This window comes from Oryzias latipes, chromosome 6, assembly GCF_053564925.1.
Source record: "Oryzias latipes strain Hd-rR chromosome 6, Olatipes_Hd-rR_3.1".
Taxonomy (NCBI): domain Eukaryota; kingdom Metazoa; phylum Chordata; class Actinopteri; order Beloniformes; family Adrianichthyidae; genus Oryzias; species Oryzias latipes.
Window position 1 is genome coordinate 7,474,524 of NC_136242.1, and position 12,233 is coordinate 7,486,756.

General features: G+C 42.5%; 2 protein-coding genes and 1 long non-coding RNA gene across 3 annotated transcripts; all 3 read right to left on the reverse strand.

Moving 5' to 3' along the window:
- Window positions 1-1,953: 1,953 nt before the first annotated feature.
- On the reverse strand, window positions 1,954-5,516 carry LOC101168455 (uncharacterized). Its single transcript, XR_013656317.1, has 3 exons — window positions 5,191-5,516; window positions 5,038-5,093; window positions 1,954-4,481 (listed from the first exon to the last, which is right to left on the reverse strand). It is a non-coding gene; the product is annotated as an uncharacterized LOC101168455 (long non-coding RNA).
- Window positions 5,517-6,976: 1,460 nt separating this feature from the next.
- LOC101174908 (uncharacterized) lies at window positions 6,977-8,784 on the reverse strand. The gene is made up of 4 exons (XM_004069361.3): window positions 8,679-8,784; window positions 8,363-8,606; window positions 8,197-8,252; window positions 6,977-8,101 (listed from the first exon to the last, which is right to left on the reverse strand). The coding sequence occupies exons 2-4, from the start codon at window positions 8,386-8,388 to the stop codon at window positions 7,071-7,073; spliced, it is 1,113 nt and encodes a 370-aa protein (XP_004069409.1). The 5' UTR covers window positions 8,389-8,606; window positions 8,679-8,784; the 3' UTR covers window positions 6,977-7,070.
- A 1,169-nt stretch (window positions 8,785-9,953) lies between these two features.
- On the reverse strand, window positions 9,954-10,945 carry LOC100049343 (uncharacterized). The gene is given in 3 exon segments (NM_001104757.1): window positions 9,954-10,653; window positions 10,735-10,790; window positions 10,865-10,945. Coding segments are annotated over 3 exon segments (645 nt in total). The 5' UTR covers window positions 10,891-10,945; the 3' UTR covers window positions 9,954-10,090.
- Between the last annotated feature and the right edge of the window lie 1,288 nt (window positions 10,946-12,233).

Here is a 12,233-nt window from a genome sequence, read left to right on the forward strand (position 1 = left end):
AGTTTGTTTACAACGGGACCTATTTCCTCATCCGGGCTTTTTTACACTACTGCGCATGCCCAAATTATTCATTCCAACCGAAAGTGTGTGCCATGGGAACGTGTGTTCTAATCAGAAAAAGGTTTTCTGTGCCCGTGTGCACGGGTGAATTTTAACCCGACCATTGATCCGATCAAGATATTCTGCCCAAGTAACCGCGGCTAGTCAGATCTCTGTGGGTGAAGCCAAGTTACACCATCAGAATTTCATAAAGAAGATTAAAGACTCAACACTGTAGATTCCATACTTCAACATCTCCATGAAGTTTTTTTGCATCGTTTGCCATCTCTTTTCATTAAACAAACGGCCATGTTTAGTTGTTTTTTTGAAAACAGATTCAAAGATCAGTTGGAAACACTTTGGAGCTGCAGAGAACGTGAGAACGCCGTGACTACATACTTTTAGGCTCAAGTTTCCCACCATCACACCCCCACCGCCATGCCTGACCACTGATCTGAACTGAGATGGGATGTCAGCAGCCTTTGGCTTTACTGCAGACGTTTTTGTCAAATGTGAGGTGGGACTTTGGTTCAGATTAGATGCCGTCTTTGTCCAGCTTCTATTTTATGGTCAAATCTCTGACCTTAACTGAGGCAAGTGAAGCGTGCAGCTCTTTCCATGCTCTTCTGACTTTTACTTGGAATCTTTTCATTTATTAATTTCAAATTCAATTTATATAGCCCAATATTACAACCATAGTGGAACTATGGTAGTTTCTGTACTTAGACCTGTTTGAACTAAAAAGTTAAGTTGAGATAAAAAATCTTGTATAAGTTGACAGCATTTTAAACTATAATAAATAATAAAACTCATCTGGTCATAATTTTTATTCATAATTACTGCATATTTTAGAAATAGATTTCAATTTAAAGATTCTCTTGTGTAAAGGCTGTAAAGTTTCATTAAAATCTTGTTTGGTTTTGTAATTTGCGTCCTTTTATGGCCTCCTGTGGAAAATTAAGAAAATTACCCAGAAAGAGGTTTCACAGCTATTCTTAGGCAGTGAATTCTTTATTAGGAACAGAGGTTTCCTTAATGTTCAGAAATTTTTAACAGCTTCCAGCAATCACACAGTAAAATTGTCCTCAGTTAAAGTGAAAGGATCTATTTCCAGATAAAAACACTGCTTCATTGGCTTTGAACTGTTGGAGTTTTCCGGTTTTGTTAATGATTAAACTCTTTCTGCAGCTGCATTAGTGTTTGAGACTAAATTTGAAAGACTTGACATCTTGTCTTCTCTGTACAGACACTTTGTTTTAAAAACAGTTTAACTTTTTTTTTTTAAACATAGAAATGATATTGTGTCAAGTTCCACACGACTTGAATCAATAAGCCACTTCATTACAAACTCCATTTATTCATTCACAGAAATGCTTCACTAATGTACACAGACCAACACAGCTTCCAGGTAAAGCCCTGCTCTCACACACCCTTAGCAAAGAGAGATTTTATAAGCTCCCATTCAAGGTCATTTCTATGAAAGCAAATGTTAAAGACAGTACAGTAAATAAACTGACGACTCGTCTTCAAAAAAAAAAAAAAAAAAAAAAAAAAAAAAGGGGGGGGGGGTGCAAGAATGTTAAGACTCAATGGCGTAGCTCCTGCACACCCCAAAAACCCAGGCCAGGAACCCCTGAGCAGGAAGTTCCCATCCTGAGGCAGAGAGACCACCACAGCCTTATCACTAACCCAGATGGGGTCCCACCCCAGACAAGGAGCTCCACATCCCACAAACTCATCTTTGCACCAGACTAAAAGGACAGCTTCTTCTACCCTCCAGGGTTGTTAACGAAAAGGTGCAAGAAGGTACAGAATCACCCGGGAAAACTAAATATATACAAACGTTTAATAAAAATAAATAAAATAAACACAAAGTCCATGCATGGAGGTACAGAAGTCCCTTGAACACTTGAGTCATTTTGAAAATTATATTTATTTATTTTTTTAAGATCAAGCATTTAGAAGCAACACATGATACATGGGTAGGGGTTGACCTGAACGTAAACAGGAAAGCTTGTCAAAAGAACTAGAAGGCAACAGTGCAAGAGTTAAAATTTACTGGCATAGCTTTGAACTCGTCAGCCGAGGTTCCTCGATGACCTCTTATATATGGTAAGACCTCGACTCAAAGAAGTGCTGCTGAGCATTTGAAGGAACGGTGACAGAAGTTGCTTCAGCATATGGAGTGTATGAGTCCTGTTTTGGGAAGTAACGGGCCTGCTGAGAACAGTCACCTGCTTGACCAATGCAACCACTCTGAACGTATGAAGGCCTTCTGCTCTGATGGTGAGACTTTAGCAGATCTGTAAGCGCACCTTTGTCCAGAGTCATCAGAGCCTGCAGATTGATCGTACTTGGGTTGGTAGTTTGACTTTGTGGTCCCTCAGTTTCTCCCTCCCATTTGCCATGATAGCCGTTAGTTTTAGTATCAGATTGACCATCAATGGCAACAACTCCACGGTCAAAATTTATAAAAATCTTTGCAGATTTGTCCTGCCCATCGCGAACATGGTGACCAGCTTCCAATTTTGGGAATGTCTTTTGAGTTTCGTGGCCTGAGGGAAACCTGTGTCTGTGCTGAGACGATTCCTCAGAAAAGACGTGTTTCTGTTGGTGGTGTGGCCTTGTTTCATAAGCAGAGGTCGCAGCAGCAGCATACCAGTTGGGAGGCATCAGTGTTGTATGGTCATACATAGAACCATGATGCATCCTCTCTGCAGTCCTTGAACGCTCTGTGGATGGTTTAAAGCTACCATAGTGATCACTCTCAGGAGCAGAGGCATGTTGAATGCCATGGGACTGTTCAGAGAACACGCCTGAAGTGTGGTATGAGCTGGGAGCCTTGTGAGGCAGAGATGGAGTAAGCCCAACGGCTTTGTCAAGATGGTTTCTTGAGCCTTGATAGTTGCTGTAGGAGTCATGTCTGCTATTGGTTGGACTGTAGGAAACTGCAGATGGTCTAGTTGTTGCTGGTTTATGAACTGCTGGGCTCTGCCCAGTGGGGGTTTCATCCTGGTTGGGTCGTGGCATCCATTGGTTTGAGTACTGTGTTGAAAATGGTGGTTTGACTGCAGGTTTTATTTGAATGTAGTCATGTGGTTGCTGTTGATAGCTTTGATGGCCAGCATTAAAACTTAAATGGGGGTGTTTCATCTCAGTTTGAGGAGCTGATTTTGTAAACTCAGGACTTGAAGATGGCCAGTTGGAGCCAGTCTGGGTGATTTGTTTTACAGTCTTAACATTTTGGTTGTCATTACCTTGGACGTCAACATTTTGGGTTTTGGCTTGAATGGGGAGGGACAAGCTGAGCTGCAGTCTTGGAGGGGAAGGCTCATGACCAGCTTTTGCCGTCATGAGACCTTTGCCAAAAGCAGGATCACCAAGCTTGACACTGCCTTGGATTTCAATGTTGCCTGGGTCATAATTGTTGCCATATTGTCTGTCCCCGGGTAATTGATAAAATTGGTGAGTAATGTCATGTTGTAAAACAGAAGAAGGATTAAGATTGGGCTTAGACAGAATAGTGGGATCTCTATCACGGTCTTGCGCAATACCAGTGTGGGCATTGGGGTACAAGTCAACTTGTTCAGGATGTTTTCTTGTAGGGTGTGGTGGGGATTTGCCAACATTTGGCTTCTGATAAGCCCAACTCTGTCCAGCAGGAGACAAGGCTGGACTGCCATGCTGGGCAGGGTGCCAGCCCTCAATCTCCTTGGCAGCAGGTATCTCACTCTCAACCTCCTGGTTCTGCCCTTTTCCAGCATCACTACTCAGAATTGGCCATCTTGACCCCATCTGTGATACTTGTTTGCGAACAGCATCTGCGTAGTTCAGAGGTGGTCTTGATTCAGCTTGCATTAAGTCCAGTAGCTGTTGTGCTGGCTCAATGTATCTGCTCTGAACATTTCTGTTTTCCTTTATGAGGTGGGCAAGTCTGACATAGTCACTCATAGACAGCGATGGCGTTCTCGCTGTTGTGGAGGAAGAAAGGCCAAGCTGGAGTTTGGGCACGTGGTCACGCGTCCATCCATGTGGATCTGGTCTGGACTTCTCTGGAACCGAAGGAGAGGAACTTTGAGGCCTTGACAGAAGATTTACTTCTGCAGCAGGACTTTCATGAGAGACTTTTGTGACTGTGTGCGGCATCTGGTTTGGTCCCAGTTCTAAAAGGGGAATGTCAAGGTTCAACTGAAAGCCTCTGGGTCTTGCAGGTGGGGGGTTTCTTTGCTGTGCAGGCTGAGATGAGAACACTTGTGGCAGGCTCAGGGTTTGTTTTGAGGGCTTTTTCTGGTTTCGTATGAGGTTTCCTTGCTGCGTTTTGCCCTGATCATCTGAAGCTTGAGAGCTTCCGATGATGGGCTGCCTCAGAGTGCGAACGTAGTGAAGAGGCCGACGGTTTCCGTAGTCATGCCTGTGCAAGTCCCATGCTCCACCCTGCAATTCTGAAACGGACCCAAAACTGATTAGGTTTTATCTGCAGGCCCAAAATCAAATTATCAGCATTCCTCAAAAAACAAGCTACATTCCCTTCAAAAGATCTTTCAAATGGGCCAGTTTCTGCAGGCCTCCTGGGACTGACGGAGTCAGATGTAACAACAGAAACTGAGTGCATTACATTCTTGTAGCTTTGAATTAGAGACTAAAAGTTAAGGGTTCTTTAAATAAACTAAACCAATTTTATAAAGTTACAGGAAACATTTATAAACCATCTCTGTAGGCAAACAAATCCAGGTTTTTCCCACCAGACCTCTCTCTGGCCATAAGTAATGAGTGGATTAAGAGTTCCAATTGATATGCCGTTAAAGATCCCCCAACAGTCAACTTTACTTAGTTAAGTGGGTAAACAAAGTCAGAAATTGATTTTAGGGAAGTAGAGTTCAGACTGAGTAAAGCCTATAGAGCCACTTGGTAAAGAAACTCATATTAAAGTCATGCAGCATGAAGTTAAAGGCATTTTGGGAGTTGCTGTTTTTTGTAAGGTTTGAAATTAGGACTCACCTGCTGAAGTTGTTGAAGAGGACAGCCAATCACTCAACCAACAGACCAGCAATATTCTGTGAGGTAATTAAAAAGGCTTAGCAAAAGACCAATATTCAAAAACAAAAACAACAGGAAAAAAAAAAATACAAATTTCTGGCTCAAATTCTTTACCTCATAATCAGGGACACAGCACCCATGAGAGCTGCAGGAGCTCTCTGGATCATTTCCAACCTGTCAGCAACAAGCACAAAATGGCTCCGTCAGGCGTGGAGCCAGAAAACTAACCCCCACAAGTCCTTCCACCAACCAGCTGAAGCAAAAATGCAAAGGCAACAGAACCTGAAGTCTTATAAATCCTGGACTGAGCTGGGCCAACAGAAAAACCAAAACCCTCATGGAAAGTTTGGTTCCCCAGGTGTTACCACTTTCTGTGATTGCTGTCTTAGAATGATGGATCACATGTGGCACTGAGGAGATCCCAGCAAAAAGCTGCATCCTCTGCCCCAAAGTTGTTTGGCTGTTTATTCAAATGCAGATTATGCTTTGAAAATGTAATCTTGCAATTATTTTTCAAACCTTGCATTTCTAAAAGACCAAGTTAATTTCCATTTGGAATGTACAGTGTGCCAGTATAAGATCCACCATAAAAATTGTGGCGACATCTTTCTGATGATGGAGGACATATGTAAAGATGATTAAGCTTAAATTGTGTGTCTGAGTATTCCTTTATTCAAATCCTAATGAATCAGGAGCTAAAGAAAAAACACCATTTGAAAAAGCTTGAAGTTATGTGGAAACTACAATCAGCAGCCCACAAGCTCCCTACTCTCTTCCATCCACGTGCAAATAGATCCATCGACGTCATTGTTTTCCTCGTCTGAGCTGGAATCTGGATCTAAACTGTAAAACTGGATAATTCCAATGTTTTTGTTGCTCCGGTAATGTTACATTGACTTTGTGAGGGGCTGTAAGCCAGCAGGACAGCATGTAAAAAGAGTGGAAGGAGGGGTGGGTTTGCTCGCCGCCAACAGTCCCGCCCACAGCTCATAGGTGAAATTCGAATAAACCCCTGCGGCTCAGCAGAAACTATGTTCTAGAAAACCACACAGATATGCTGATTTTGGCTAAAAAAAAATCATATTTAAAAAACCACTGGTAACACTTTGAAAATAGATAAAAAGACAGTCAGAGTGGGACTTTTAAGGGCAAAATGAGAACAATTATTTGTCCCAGGGATCAAAACCACTGTGGTTTATACATCTGAATGAGATGAGTTATTTTTCTGATGACATCACATAAATTCATGTTTCAGTGAGCATTCGATAGTCAATATGTAATTCTAGATGTAACGTTCACAAAAGTTTTTTTAACCTGAATTTCATTTTGTTTATGGTCTTCAAATCAAAAATTCACAGTAATCTTGGTAAAAAATGTAAATAAATTTCTGTTTTATGTAAAAAAAAAAGAACAATTTTCTTTAAAGAAAATTCAAATTAATTTGCATTTACAGTTCTTAAAAGGGTTAAAAAAACTGTCAAATTGTTCACCCCACCAAAACTGTCCCTCTTTGCTAGAAGTTTATCCACCCCTGAGTTAAGTTGTTTGATGCTGAGACAGTTCATCTCAGAACCGCCCAGCCAACTGTGGCAAGGTGAAGAAAGTCCCATGATTTCGATCATGCCAGTCCAAACCCCATGGGTGCTCCATCTGTCCAATAACAGAACTGACTGCCATTCTGTCTAACACCCTGTGCTTTGTATATAAAAACATGAGACTTTGAAGTGAAGCAAATATTTTAAAACTGCTTTGATGGCAAATTTGAGTTTTTGTTTCTTTGGATTTTTCTTTTGTCAATTAGCTGACAGCGGCACATTACGGCGGTCAAAGTATGTCTGGGTTGACGCCTTTGACTTACATTTGTCTCACTAGAACAATCCAGCTCATTGAAAGCAGTAGATTCATTAATAAGATTCTTTATTGATAACATTTACCCATGCCAAAGATTGTTCTGCAGGAAAGTCCTCACCACAGTCCCACAGACATCACCACAATCATTTCATGAACATCCTCCTGTTGTGCTGCTGGGGGGAGTGGTATTGAGGCCCATAATGAGGGAGACGAGGAACAAAATGGTGCCTGGGCTGCAGTTGTTGTGGAAAGTGGTATTGGGAGCCATAATGGGGGTGCTGGTACTGTCTGGGACCATGCTGTAACGTGGGCCAAAAAGGTGGAACCTGCTGTGGGAAGTGGGCAGGATGGTACATGGAGACATGGGGCTGTGGGCAGGGGTATTGTTGCCGAAAGGGATAGGCTGGATTGGAATTGAAGCGAAGAGGTCCTGCAGGGTTAAACAGAAGTGACTGGCCCACCCCTGTCTGCAGTAAACCCTGTTTAAAAGGATTGATCATTCCAATAAGTCTTTGCAGATTCCAAGCCTCATTCGGAAAGGATGGAGCAAAGGGAAGAGACACATCCAGGTGGACATTTGGATAGATTCTATCATATGTGGGCATTTCTTCATACGGGTAACTGTAATCATCCACATGCTCAGACCAAGGCGCAGAACTAAAGTCATTTTGGTCCTGAAATGTGGGAGGTTCTGCAGTGCCTGTGGTATCCCTGATCCCAATGAGGCTTTTAATGATGGAACCAATCCCAGTGTTGCTCTGTGGGGCTTTGGACTCAACTAGAAAATCCTCTTCCGGTTTCATCACGTCGACCAGCCTTCTATCTCCATGCTCAGTCTGCTGCTGATAGGTTTGTGGGTAAATACTGGGTTGACTGTACACTTGTGGACTGGTCTCGGTGTTCCTCAAAAGGTTTCTGGAATTGTCTAAGGAATTATCTTTTGGTTTAAACACATCAGCAAGCCATTTGATTGCTCGCTCGCTGTGCTGGTTTTGGGGCTCCTGATGATGTTGGATCAAACTGGGTTGATTGTACACTTCTGTGTTGCTCGGGCGCTTCAAGACACCCTTCATAAGTTTCAACAGAGGACTGGTCTGAGCTTCATTTGGCTGATCAGAGTCAATACTGGTCAATTCAGGAATGGTCTGTCTTTCAGGGGACCCCAAAACTCCATCTGTGGGAGCCAAAAAAATAGTTTGTTCAACCTTAATTTATATTTGAAAGCCTTATCAGAAAACATAAAAACAGCAGAAACAGGACTGGGCTTACTTGTGGGAAAAACAGAAGAGTATTTTACTTCACTCATCAAAAAAACCAAGAGCAGCCTGTGAAGCAAACACAGTAACCAAAATGCACAACAGCACCAAATCTGTCCTGGAGTTTAATTGAGTGAAATTCAGTTCATAGAACATCAGAAACATGAAGGTTCTATTACCTGATGATTAGTAACCCAGCAGCCATGTGTGCTGAAGAGCTGAGCCAGTCTGTGAAGTTACATGAATGCTCCCAAATGATTGAACCAAACCTTCAAAGTGCCTTTTGCAGCAGGAAGTTAAAGTTATCTGTTGTACTGCTGCACTGACCACGAAAGCAAAGAACACAGCCTCACACACCTGGGACCACTTGATGTGATTGTGAGGCAGAGCTGGAGCACCTGCCCCCCTCATGCTGTTCAGCCTCTGCAGAGAACAGCTTGTTATTTGAGGGCCTTGGTCAGGATGTAAAATCACTAATAACATTCACAACCATACCTTCAATGTCCAGCTTCAGACTCATCATCCTATCTGCCCCAGCACATTCTTATCAATCTCTTTCAGGATCTCCTCCTCTGTTGCTCCTTCCATTCACACCTTCTTGAATCTGCTTCCAATCTGTAAGTCTTGCTCTTTTTCCACCTGCTTTCTAGAACACAAGAGATCCCTCTGTCTTCTTTGCATCATGTCGACCAGCTCTCTAGTTTTCTGTCAAAATTCCTACATTCAGAGTTCCTCCTCTAAGTCCTTCACTCCTGTCTTTAGTTTTTTCTGCCTACAACACATCTTCCTCCTTTTTAGTTTTAAATAAGTCTTGCCCCCCAGGTAAGATGTGAGATGGAGAAAGAAACATTCTGGAGGGGGATGATGAGATCGAAGCAGACTTTAACAGACATGTGGGGAAAGGAAACAGAAGATGAGGTGGTGATGGAGGTTGGTGTTCATGACAGAATCCAGGACAGATGTTGCTAAAAGGATAGAAATGTCAGTGAAGGCATTTTTTCCAGAACAGAAGATTCTCACCCTTCTACCCCCCCCCCTCTTTATAACATCCCTCTCTCTTCTTCCCTCCTTTCCTTTTCCGTCCGGTCCAACACAATTGAAACTAATAAAGTTTGGCCTCAATTACAAAAGGGGTTTATTCAGACATACCTCTGGTTTGTGTGAATTAATGACCATTGTTAAAGTAAAATATGTCCTACACAAGAGGCCTTCAGCTCTCATCTGGACAGGACAAGTTAAACAAATGTTTTAATTGGTACCATGTCAATGTGCACATAAAGATCTAACTTCAGTTCTAAAGTAATGGTATTGACAAATGTGAAATTCTCAAAAAAAGAGTCACATTTGGTTTGGGCAAGTGCTGCATTAATACCTTGAGAACCGTCCTCTGGTTGTCTCAATGCTTTGAACTTTTTCTTGCAATTGTTCCAAGTTGCATTCATGACCCATTTCTAAACGTGCACCCTTTGACAGTTGAAAATATCCATTAGGCATTTTTTTTTTTTTTTTAAAATGCATGAATTTAGCCTTTTCCCCTTTGTGTAGATATGTTGCTCTGATAGTGTCATTAAGCATTTTTGCCCAATGCAGCAGTTTAAAGATGCATTAACAGTTTAGAGTTAAATCTGTTGGTACAGTGTCAGGATGCTAAAAAGTTGACACTCAAAAGGCCCAAGTTGATTTTCAGTAACCGAACTAAGGACATGTCTTAATCAAATTCTGATGATTTAAGAGACGGGGATTAGGTATAAAACTGCACCAAACAAGAGTCTCTATCAGAAATCTTTATTGATGCAGACACCTGCACAGCTCAGTATTCCTGGCCCAACCTGGAAGTAGAGTCCTCCGTGGAGGTCAGGCTGCTTTGACTCAGAGGAGCCAACAAAGCTTGAATCACTTCTTGGACATCATGAACATAATTTACTGTGAGGTTCACAGCCATGCGGGGGGACCTTGACCTGCTGCTGGTGGTTGTGGTGATGATGATGATGTCCAGGCCCATGGTGAGGGTGGTAGAATACAGGCCCATGGTGGTGTTTGTGTTTTCCACAGTGGCGAGGATGCTGATGTGCAGAACAGCGGTCATCATCGTAGGCGTGGCTGTGGGCATGAGGACAAGGGTGCTGGTGACAGAGAAGTCCATGCAGGACACGAAAGAAAGGCCAGTGCAAGTGGTGATGGGATGGACCATGACTGACGATGGGCCACTTTGGTTCAGGATGGGTTGGGCCGTGTTTCACAGGACAGTCTGGTCCCTGGTTTGTTGGTTCACAGATTGGGACTGGAGGCTTGACAGGATGGCGAGGCACCTTTGAGTCACCATCACAACACAGCGGTTTGTTCCGTGTGTGGTGCCAAAGATTTGGCAACTCCTTAAGTTTTAACCAGTAATTCATCAATGGATTAGTGGGTTTGTGGTGATGGTGAAAGCCAGGGTCGAACGTTACCTGAAAACTCCCCCAACTCCCAACTAAAAGAGATGAGTCAGCATAGAGAATTAAAAAATATAAAATTAAAAAGCTTATTTAAGCATAAACATCACAAAGCTCACCTGATGGAAAAACCGATGAGTACTTTAGTTCACTCAACACAAAAATCAGCAGAAACCTGAAACAGATAAAGAAGAAAACACATTAACCAGTATACAAGACAGGTAAAGACTAAAATGTACAACTGACCACCTGCTAATCAGGAACCCAGCAGCCATGGCTCCTGCCTGCAGCTCCAACACAAGCTTTGGGAATTCACTGCCCTCCTTAAACTCCAACAGCTTCTGTGATGAAAAAAAAGCTGCTCTCCTCTACTTAAGACCCGTGGCCTTCTCAGGCTCCCAGCTGGCATTAATTATCCACTCTGATGAGAATGTCAGGAACCACAAACTGCAGCTTTTGCACAGGTGTGAGCATTCAATTAGCAGCAAAATCAGCAGCCCAAATGTCCAATATTGACGTGTGTGCAGCAAAAAAGAGGTCAAAAGTATTGTGAAAAGGAAAACAATGGTGAGACCTCATGAGACATCGAGTCAAGTTGACACAGCGGTGTATTGACACAATGTGTTGAGCCTTCTGACGAGGTCGAACAGCACCATCGGCTGCCAGCGGACCATGTGACGAGGGAGAAGTAAAATCAATGATTTTGTTGTCCTTGTCTTTTCTCTGACCACATATTCAGTAAAATATAACTGATACAACTGGTGTTTTATTTTAGAAAAGATAAATATCCAACTAGATAATTTTCCATTATGTAAATAAAATCATAATGAAACTAATAAAAAAATACAAGGTCTTTATTAAAATAAAACAGAGAGAAGGACAATAGGGGTGCTTCTGCAACAGTGATAGTAATTATATGAATTATGAGAATGTGCTTGTTTGGTTTGTTGATTCATAGGTCTTTATTTAAAAACAATGCTTTCTATAATTTTGGAGTGTGCTCCTCCTGTGGTACACTACATCTCCACCTTCTGGAGAAGACCCGCTCATACGGGACCGATGCATTTGCAGATGGGCTTGGTTACTATCAGGTAGAAGTTCTGGGGCCTGTTTCAGAAAGGAGGTTCAACCAACTCTGAGGTTAAACCTGAACTCTGAGTTGGTCAATCGAGAGATTAACAACTCTGAGTTTTCTGTTTCAGAGAAGCTGATCGGAGTTAGGTCAATCAACTCTGAGTGGACTGATTCGGAGTTAAGCGTGCGCACCGCGATTATAAGAAGCCATTATCAATGGATCGCAGATATCACGAGTCACCATGGCAACCGTGAAAAAAAGAGGTCTGCGTATTTTTCGCCAGCTGAACTTGACGTGCTGGCGAGTATAAGTTACCTCTCTTTCAGAAACGGGTTTGACTTACTCTGCTTTCTCTGGTTTAATAAACCTCCCATTCTGAAACGGAAAACCCAGGGTTTCCCTGATTTCAGGGTTAACGCACTCAGAGTTTACACTTAACCTCCTTTCTGAAACAGGCCCCAGGACTTCTGGTTCACAAGCTTGAAGCAGAGGGACTCGAGCAGAACATCCCTAAATGTTAATGAAGAGTTGGCAAATGAGGTG